The sequence below is a fragment of the Lolium perenne genome, chromosome 7 (assembly GCF_019359855.2).
Source record: "Lolium perenne isolate Kyuss_39 chromosome 7, Kyuss_2.0, whole genome shotgun sequence".
In the NCBI taxonomy this organism is placed as follows: domain Eukaryota; kingdom Viridiplantae; phylum Streptophyta; class Magnoliopsida; order Poales; family Poaceae; genus Lolium; species Lolium perenne.
Window position 1 is genome coordinate 254,787,316 of NC_067250.2, and position 10,420 is coordinate 254,797,735.

General features: G+C 48.7%; 1 protein-coding gene across 1 annotated transcript; it reads right to left on the minus strand.

Annotated features, from left to right (window-relative positions):
* Positions 1-1,802: 1,802 nt before the first annotated feature.
* LOC127313440 (putative F-box/LRR-repeat protein 9) lies at positions 1,803-3,991 on the minus strand. Its single transcript, XM_051343940.2, has 2 exons — positions 3,596-3,991; positions 1,803-2,574 (listed from the first exon to the last, which is right to left on the minus strand). The coding sequence occupies exons 1-2, from the start codon at positions 3,949-3,951 to the stop codon at positions 1,899-1,901; spliced, it is 1,032 nt and encodes a 343-aa protein (XP_051199900.1). The 5' UTR covers positions 3,952-3,991; the 3' UTR covers positions 1,803-1,898.
* Positions 3,992-10,420: the final 6,429 nt, after the last annotated feature.

The window sequence follows — 10,420 nt, forward strand, 5'->3', positions numbered from 1 at the left end:
AGCTCACCTCGGTGAGGCGGGGTAGAGGCCGGAGAGCGGGGACCGGAGGGCGGAGGCGGTGGCGGTGGCGGTGGAGGCCGGAGAGCGGGGTTTTGCCGTTTCCTGCGCTTGTGGGGAGGAAGAGAGAGACGGCGGCGAAGGGCGATCGGTGGCGCCGCACGCGTGCGTGAGTACGGCGAGGGTGGAGTGGTTCCGTGAGGAGAGCGGCTGGGCCTTGAAGAGGTTGATGGGCCTTCAAAGCCATCACTTTAAACCCCTTTTTTTGTCAAGATTATAAGGGCATAGCGACCGTTTGCCTCCGCCCAAAAATGCGTCTGGTACCACCTCCAGCGGGACGACGCAAAGTGACCGGACCGTCCACGGCGACGCAAACCTGGCCTAAATATGCGTTTCGGATGCGTCTGCACGGACGCGCAAAGTGTCCGCTCGCGTCTAGCGGACGATTCGTCGGGCCCGCCTGGCAGCGAGCCTGCGTCGATGCGTCTTCTCAGGCGCACCTCCGCCAACGCAGTAATGGCGACGCCCGCGGCCGTCGCCTGCCTCCGGCCTATATAAAGAGTGCGCACGTTCTTCTTCCTCATCCACTCCTCCAAACAAACCCTAGCCGCCACAAGCTCCACCGTAGCGCCGCCTAGCTCTTCGTGCGACGCATCCAGGCCCTCGAGGAAATCCATGGCGGGTTCTGGTGGCCAGCGAGGTGGTCCAGGCCGCGGGCCTGGGCGCCCGGGTCCAGGGCAGGGGCCGCCGTGGTGGAGCAGCTACGGCCCCACGCTAACCGTCGCCTGCCCCCTCCTCGTCTTCGCAGGAGGACAGCTGATTCGAGTTCCTCCTCCGCATCGACGACGACCCACTCGGCATCAAGCGACGAAAAAAAACAATTAAAAAAATGCATCACCCTGCTGGAGCCACCCTCAGACACAAACGGACGCGCGCGTCCGTTGGAGATGCCCTAAGGGCAAAGCTCATGTTGCGTTTCCTCAAAAAACAAAAGGAGTGATGGGCGTTCCCCAGGAATCAAATGCCCCGTCCCGGGTGGACAGCCGTTGGATTAGGTAAATCTGACCTCTACAAGAGATGTGTTACAGTAGCTTTTAATCTCGCTTTTGCTTCCATAATGTATCAAAGTAGCAAAAAACAGTTGGTTTGCAGCATAATCTATTTTCACCAAAATTCCACTTTTACTTCCATAAAAGTACCAGTGTAGCAAAACCAAACCAGCCGTAGCAAAAAATGATTTACCCACGAAAGACACATATCTCGCCGGAGATCATGTATCAAACAAACTATGTTATTATAGCAAAAATATCTAGTATTCTAGCAAAACCAACCTCACTAGAGACCTCGCCGGAGACGTCACCGAAGACTTCGCCGGAGGCATTGCCAAGATTCTCGCCAGAGACCTCGTAGCAACAATTGTGTACTATTGTAGCAAAAACACAACATAACTGTAGCAAAAACTCGATTTTCGCTCGAGACCTCACCATAGATCTGGCCTGAGACATTGTAGTATTGTAGCAAAACCGCATAACAATTGTAGCCAACATAATAGAATTATGAAAAAAATCTGCAGCAAAAATCCTGAAAATCCGATTTCAGAGGTAGCAACATCGAGCATCGTTTGTAGCAGCACGAGAACACCATTTCGTCATCTGCCATTTGTAGCACCTCCGCCACACATCATAGTAAGGTTGTGGACAAAAATACGGAGCAATGTCCTCGACCTATAGTAGCAGTGTAGCAGGTGCAGATGGGATGATGAATGCCCAGGCGGAAACTTGCCGAGACAGGAGCACACCAAAGCAGCAAAATACAGTGAATTGGTGAGCAAGAAGTCAGTACAGGGGCAGCATATGCGCACTTCCATCAAAACATCTAGGGCCTGCATGATACCATTCCATCTACATTTTATATCTCCGCATGCTCTTGTCCAGTATCCTATCATAGTATTCTAGATTAATCTCATCGTCCTCACCAAGGTAGTAGCAGTAAGAATAACGGGACTCCTTGGGGACCGAATCATCGCCGGCAATGTATTTGGCTGCAGCGTCTGCTATATCTCTCCAATAAATGGATCCTAAAGTCCTGATCGGGCGATAATTAATCGCACTGGCATGGTGGTCCTTGAAGGAAGGAAGTATTGTTTTTTTCTTGATCCTAGAACACATAGCTCGTAGGGCATCATCCATGGTGATATTGCGGCAACCTGTCAAGTCGAGGGATTCCAGGTGGGGGCAATTGTCAATGATAGATGCCAGCCCTGCATTAGTGAGCTTATCACGAAAAAGCTGCAGGGTTCGTAGTTCCGGCATACTTGCGATTGCCAGGGCTTCCCGGTCATTGTTGGGATCCGTAATATCAAAGTCAAAGTCAAAGCCGAGGTATTTTGTATATGTGATATGCTTCATCCGTGGACAAGATCTGGCGACATGCTCAAACACCCCAGTGTCATCTATACCATGACACAGATCGAGCTCAAGCTCCTCAAGCAGAGGAAAGTTAGTAATGGCAGCAGCAAATCCTTCATCGGTGATTCTATAGCAGAATTTGAGGCGAAGACATCTCAGCAATGGTGCCCTGCAAACATAGGATTAGATATTACTAGCATGTGACGATTCTCCTATTGAAACATTGAACTAAGCAAGTAGTTCGTAAAACTACTTTTTTATGTGAACATAAAAAGGGTATGAGTTTATTTAAACCAAATCGACCTAAACGGTTAATTTAATTTCTGTTCGACAGCTTACAAAAGTTGGACTTTAAAAAATTTAATCGAGTTAATGATTTCATTTTCTCCTTTTGTTGCACCACCAAGAATATTGTAAAGTATATGCATAAATCAATTTGAAAAAATCAAAGTAACTAAGTACTCTGCAAAACTAATATCTCGACATGATCCTACATATTTACTTTTCTATTTATGTTGCGCAATATTTGCAACATTAGTAGTAGGACTAAGAAAAATATATGCATGAAATAACATTATTAATTTATTTCACGTGGGTTATGTTATGTACATACTAGGCTACTAGCCATGTTGATTTTCCAAATTTACATCAAACTGTCCTTGATGTACAATGCATGGTTTCTACACTTAAAATGGAATTAAATATTTTAGTGTGAGCAACTTGATGGTTACGTTGGTGAGCAAGACATACTATTCAACTTGATGGTTACGTTGGTGAGCAAGACACTACACAATTCAACTTACGATGGTGAACTATTATCCATGATCCAAATTCTTAAGCCATACCGTACCTGTCAAATCTGCTGTACACGCTCTAAATCTTGCATAGTCAAATTTGTAGTAAATCTGAAAACAAGTATGGCGGTTCAGTTAATCTAGTGTGCCAAGGTTGGAGACTTCGCTGGGATTCGAGGTTCCCCGGCCGTCATCCTGATGTACAGCACCAACGATTGTTCCAAGATTGATGCCATGGATTTTTTTTATTAGTTTGATGAGGATGGTTGTTCCTTGTTAAGTGACACTACTAAGTGATCAGATCGATACACGAAACTAAATCCTAACCCTAACTGAACAAGAAGAACAATAACAAACCACTCGGTATAATCAGACCAACAGGTTAGTAAATCTCACCGGTGGGCGAGGAAGAGCAGGAAGTCGTCGTCCAGGTGCTGGCCGCAGAAATCCTGGCACTGCCCCGCGCTGAGGCACACGGCGCGACGGGCGATGCCGTCGAGTTTGCCCGGGAAACGGAAGCTAATGTCGATGCGGCGCCACAGCTCGGGCTCGTGGCGCGCGGCGCGGCGCCAGGAGCTGCACACGGCGGCCACGCTGCCCTTGACGAGCTCGACCAGGTCGAGCTTGCGGAGGATGTACGAGATGGCGTCCAGCGGCAGCTCCGACCAGTCTCTCTCTGGGATCAAGGTCGGGAACTGAAAGTGGTTGAAAACGTCGGGTACTATGGGTTCCGGCCGACTCCAACGCAGCATCGCGATCCGCTAACTTACAATCGGAAGGGATAGTGCTGAGCGTCCCCCGGGGGATTAGATTTCCGATCCCCGGGTCCGCATCCGTCCGATTAAGGCGAGGGATCCGTTCGATCTGCTACTGGTCAAACCTGGCTTTCCTTTTCATCTAGGTGGACCTAGTTGATGTGGCTTTCTCTCACGTCGCTTTCATCTCTCTCTTCTCTCGCTGGCTCGGGAAAAAAACCCACCCGTACTCTCTTGACGTTCCGACGACATGGCGTCGCATCACCGCCCCGCTCCATGTGCACCGGCGGCCGTCGCAGCAGCGCCGCCCGACCGCCGTTGAAGCATCGGCGGCCAACCTTCGCAGCAGCTCCACCAGCTCCATGTAGCAGCTCTGTCCGCCCGTCGTAGCATCGGCGGCCGGCGGCCGACCTTCACAGCAGCACTGCCAGCTCCATGTAGCAGCACCTCCGACCCGTCGTAGCAGCGTCGGCGGCTCCATGTAGCAGCGCGGCCGGCCCTTTGCAGCAGCGCCGCCCGCTCCATGTAGCAGCGCGGCCGGCCCTTTGCAGCAGCGCCGCCCGCTCCATGTAGCAGCGCCGCATGCTCCATGTAGTCGGAGCCGCCGGCCCTTTGCAGCAGCGCCGCTGGCTCCATGTAGCCGCGCCGCCCGCTCCATGTAGCAGCGCTGCCGGCCCTTTGCAGCAGCGCCGCCTACTCCATGTAGCCGCGCTGCCCGTCCTTTGTAGCACCAGCTGCCGGCCTTCGCAGCAACGGTGGCCGGATTTTGGAGCAACAGCGGCCAGAGTTCGTAGCAACAACGACTGAAGTTTGTAGCGCCCGGCAGCAACGGGCGCGGATGGCACTAATGGTGGGCGCCTCCGATAGCAGCGGCGAGCGCGATGGCAGCAACGGCGGGCTCCGCTAGCAGCAACGGCCGGCGCGGACAGCAGCAACGGCCGCTGCCGACGGAAGCTCCATATTGGCAGCCGTGACGCCCGCGCTGACTTCCGGCGACCCCCGTTGAGGCGGTCGAGCCCACATCCTTGGAATCCAGTGGCGGCCGTCCAGGCAGGGTGCGGAGCGCGTCGCCGAACCCGGGCCGGGGCAGAGGTCGCCGAAGACGGCCGCGACCCCATGGGAGCAGTTGGGGAAAAGGAGATGCGAGACGGGGTGGAGGGACGACGGCGTTGCGGCGGCGCTCCGGCGATATAGGAACTACGGCAGCGCCTCGCTCGAGCGAGTACGGAGGCGGAGTAGGTAGCAGAGAAGGTGGAGCGAGCGGGTCTGTGGGTGGAGCTGGAGCATCGTCGGTCTCTGCTCCCATCAGAGAAGAAACGAGAAGGCAGAAGGAAAGGATACGTGCACTTCAGGGAGAAGATAAGGTGGGCCTGCCAAGGACACGCGGCGCTTAACCGAGGAGGACGATCGCTAGACCACGATCCCCCGAGGGAACACAAGTATTTTCCAATCGGAAGGGCTAAGAGAGAATCGGGTTTGTCTCGTTTTATAGGGATCTCTAGGTCGGTGAACTTCTAGCCGGATAATAATAATGAGTGGACCATACTATGTTTTTTTTTCTCAAACACAGACGCTCATATACATGCGTATACATCCACCCCTATAAACGCACACACGCACACCCTACCCTTATGAGCACTTCCGGAAGACTGAGTCAGCGGATTGGATCTTAAAATTGACGAAATCACCACAGACGCCTCACTGTCGACGGGAGCATCGTTTCCCAATAAATAAATATTCCGCTTTTATGAGACACACAGATGTCAAACCTTGGATTTAAACTCTGATGGGCTTGAGGTACAACCACCCTCCTAACCACTCAACATCAGATTTGTTCTCACACTCTATGTTCTCATTTGCAAAGAACTAAGATCTAAGCATACTTTAGCAATTCAGCTCTCAACTTTATGCAGCTGCTAAGTTGGTGACGAGGGAATACCTCGGCAATGCCTACGTATTGTAGACTAGGGTTTCGGGAGAGCGACGATGGAGATTCCGGGGACGAGATTAGGCACACGACGTACCCAGCTTCGGGTCCCCTCGGTGGAGGATCCCTACGTGCTGCTAGCAATCCACTATATGATCACAGTATGTTTACATGGTGTCGTCATCGGCGGAGCTATGTTGTCTATCTCTATGTCTATATGTTGTCCTCCTTATTTCGGGTGCCCTGGCTAGCTTTATATATGCAACCAGCCTAGGGTTTTACAAGAGTCCTAGTCGACTACTTCTTCGGGTTGCCTTGTTGGGCCTTCTCCATATTGGGTCTTCTCCATATTGGGCCGAGCCGGGTATACTAATAATGGGTACCCGAAGGGTATGCCCATGTCAGTAGCCCCCGAGTTTATAGGGAAGTCGAAGACTTGCGTAGAAACTCCAAGCATAACCATCTCCGAAGTCGAAGAAATACAAGGCGAGATCCATGTCGTATATCATGTGTAGCGTAGATGATGTCGATGATTCTTGAAATTATCGGGTGCGCGGCAGCGCTCCTGATGGGAGTAGCCCCCGAGTCTATGGGCAAGTGCTTGCACTTGGGCATAGACTCAAGTTGTACTACTCGTTGAAGAACTTTAACTATATTTCCGGAGAACTTGATGAAATCCATGTGCTCCCGATGGGAGTAGGCTCCACTCGAGTCGTAGAATCGAGTTGAGTCTACAAACCTTAATTGTCGTAGATGTTGTCGAAGTTATTTTCTATCGGGTGCGCGACCAGCGCTCCCGATGGGAGTAGCCCCCGAGGCTACAGCCAAGTGTTTGCACTTGGGTGTAGGCTCAACTTGCTTTTAATCGACACCACAATTTTTCCTCTTTCTTGTATCTTATCGGGAGGATGAACAATACTCTCGATAAGAGTAGCCCCCGAGCCTATGAGCAGGTGCTTGCACCTAGGCATAGGCTCAAGTTGTACTACTCGATAACGAACTTGGTACGCCCCTCTTTTTATCGACTCCAAGCCGTTGCTATTTTTATTTGACATCCATATCTATATTGTACAGGGATAATGGTAGTTGGGGCTAGTTCATCTGACGGATCAGGTACTAGTTAACTGCTCTAGTGGCAATCCGCAAAAACCTACTTCAAGATCACGTCCCTGGACATGATCCCGGGATACTGGTGTAAACTTCGACAGGTGCCGCTTAAGGTCTTACCATTCTGTCGAGTCCCAGTCATGTTTTATCGGGTACCTAACGCGTCCGTTAGGATTTTTCTTCGTATCTGTTGATACGGATAAAAGTAGCAGAGCGCAGTCTTCGGCGATGCCACGCCCAGCAGAACGGATCTGGGGTCTTACCTTCGCAAATTTGCGGCATTCAGAAATTGATCGCAACTTTGGCGTTCTGAGAATATATTGTCGAGTGCCTTGTTTGGCTGATGCAATGACCCATTTCGCGGGTTCTTCTATATTTTTCTCGGGTGTGATGAGACAGCCGAATATATTGGTTATTCTATATTGTCGGGTACATCACCGATGCTCTTGCTCGGAAGAATATGACGAGTCAATGAACCCGAAGATTTGCCTGTCCTCTTTTCTCTCTCTTTTTTTTTTTTTTTTTTTTTTTTTTTTTTCCTCCTTTTTTTTTTTTTTTTTTTTTTTTTTGGTTTCTCCTTGATGATAATTTCGTCGAGTTCCTCCCTCAGGAAAATTTCTTCGGGTCCTCCTTGAGGACAATTCTTCGGGTCCTGCTTGAAGATAATTTTTCGGGACCTCCTTCAAGATAATTCTTCGTGACCTTGTTGAAGATAATTCTTCGGGACCTCCTTAAGGACAATTTCGTCGGGTTCTCTTTGAGTAAAATTTCGTCGGGTTCTCTTTTGAAGAAAATTCCATCGGGTGCTTTTTTGATTTCGTCGGGTTCTGTCCTTTCTTGAAGACAATTTTGTCGAGTTCTCACTGTAGACAATTTCGTCGGGTTCTCTTTTATATACTTTGAAATTTGCTTTCTCCTGCACAAATGAACAAACTTTTTCTATCTTTTCCTTGACTCTCTTTTTCACATGCGGTGTCGATGCTCAGATTCAATGATATGTAAAGTGAATATACGCCGCAGCCCCCGAGCATCAGGTGCGGCAAAAGTAAATGATAATCAACTTTGTGTAAGATAAAGGAACACTTAGCTTTATTGGGTATGATGGAGTCGACGCGCGATGAAATCTTCGACTGCATAGAGGAAGTCGAACCGAAGTAGAAACCACCAAATAGCGATAATAGATGCCGCCAAATTGTTGATGAAGAAATAGCCGAGCCTCCGAGCGCTGCTGGGGTGACGTTATGATTGTTACTTAGATGTTGTGTCGCAGTTGCGACCCGAGGCGAAGTCATGGTCGAGCCCCCGAGTGTTTAGCCATGATGTCGAAAGAATTTGACGGAGTTGCGACGTCATATATGGTGACGCCATTTAAGATGAAGCCATAGACAATAATATATGAAGATGAATCCCAGATGAAATATTTGAGATGAATCCATATTGAAGATTACGCCATTAAATATAGAGCATATATTGAAGATAAATCCATCTATATCACAGAGGATGAACCCATTGACCCGAAGAATCCAGTAATACCCATAGAAGATGAATTCGCTGATTATCATAGAAGATGAATCCATTGATCCGAAGAATCTAGTAATAACCATACAAGATGAATCCATTGACCCGAAGAAAATAGTTCCAGTAATAATCGTAGAAGATGACTCTCTTGACCGGAAACGCATTGGATAGTATAATATTAGAAGAAACCAATGATAACTTTATAAGAGGAATCCGAAGTAGCCAAATCCAAAAGCTGAAGAAAATAAATCCATTGAGCCGAAGAAGATAAATTCGCTAAGCCGAAGAAAAATAAATCCAATGAGCCGAGAAAGATGTATCCGAGCCGAAGAAGATATATCCACTGAACCGAAGAATGATATATTCCATCGAGCGAAGAATGATATATTCCGGAGAAGATAATTCCACTAAGCCGAAGAAAAGAAATTCACCAAGTACCCGAATATATTTGCGGTAAAGAAGTAATGGCACAGCCCCCAGGTATTTTGGGTGTAGCGAAAGTAAATAATAATTGACTCTTGAAAAAGGAACACTTAGCTTCGTTGATCAGGTGACGAGTCGTTTGTCAAGCAGGTCGTGCAACGAACAAAGTCGATGTAGGCACGCGACGTCTGGCTGACATTGTTGATGTAGTCGCGCGGATCCTAACCGACTTGGTCGATTTAGATGACGATGTCGAAATAATTGCGCAACAAAAAGACAGTCGATGTAGTCGCGCGGCGCCTGGCCGAAAGTATTCGATGAAGATGACACAGTCGAGGTGGCGGATCCATGACGGTGAACAGCCGAGTATGTCGAGTCCATGCTGTCGGGTCCGCGTAGCCGAGATAACTGGAGCTTGTTCCGATCTGAGCAATTTATATTGGGATTTCGTCGGCACATCTAGACTGCACCGTTTCATGCCATGAGTTCCATCTTGTTGACCGAGCATCTAGCTATATCTTTGCCTAAGTATAATGCAGACAAGTCAAAAGATCTACGCAGTAGTACTAGTCTAAATACATGTGAGAATACTTAGCTCTATTTTTCTTCACGAAGTGGTTGTTTGATGGTATTGATGCGGGTGCGCCAAACAAACTTCTCTCCTTTTCTTCTTATGTGGAGTGCTGTTTTGGCCACAGGTTGTCTTCACGTTTGATTGCCTTGTCCTTGAAGAACACGGACGGAACCAGCAGAGTTCCGATCAAGTTGCTGATTGCACCGTGGTGGTAGCTCGCGAAGTAGATGCGATCTAAGTTTTTTTTTTTTTTTTTTTTTTTTTTTGTCTTCAATCTTGATGTCGATGAAGAACTTGATGATCCCGCCCGAATAACAAAATCCAAACGTCGCCAGTTCCCACAGACGGCGCCAATTGACGAGGGAATACCTCGGCAATGCCTACGTATTGTAGACTAGGGTTTCGGGAGAGCGACGATGGAGATTCCGGGGACGAGATTAGGCACACGACGTACCCAGCTTCGGGTCCCCTCGGTGGAGGATCCCTACGTGCTGCTAGCAATCCACTATATGATCACAGTATGTTTACATGGTGTCGTCATCGGCGGAGCTATGTTGTCTATCTCTATGTCTATATGTTGTCCTCCTTATTTCGGGTGCCCTGGCTAGCTTTATATATGCAACCAGCCTAGGGTTTTACAAGAGTCCTAGTCGACTACTTCTTCGGGTTGCCTTGTTGGGCCTTCTCCATATTGGGTCTTCTCCATATTGGGCCGAGCCGGGTATACTAATAATGGGTACCCGAAGGGTATGCCCATGTCAGTTGGCGCTCAATTTCAAGGTGCATAGATTTCATTTCTTGTGAAACTAGAGGTATAAACGGGTGCATAAGGTACTTTTTTTTTACCTGGTGTATTAGCTATATTTGGTAGTTTAAGGTTGTAATCTAAATCTATCTCTACTAGGTTTCATAGTCTC

What these genes read in the sequence shown, in the direction of transcription:
- LOC127313440 (XM_051343940.2), bottom strand. Translation starts at nt 3,951, where the DNA reads ATGCTGCGTTGGAGTCGGCCGGAACCCATAGTACCCGACGTTTTCAAC. An exon ending in CTGCTCTTCCTCGCCCACCG is followed by an intron (nt 2,575 to 3,595) that starts GTGAGATTTACT and finishes CTATGTTTGCAG; the next exon opens with GGCACCATTGCTGAGATGTC.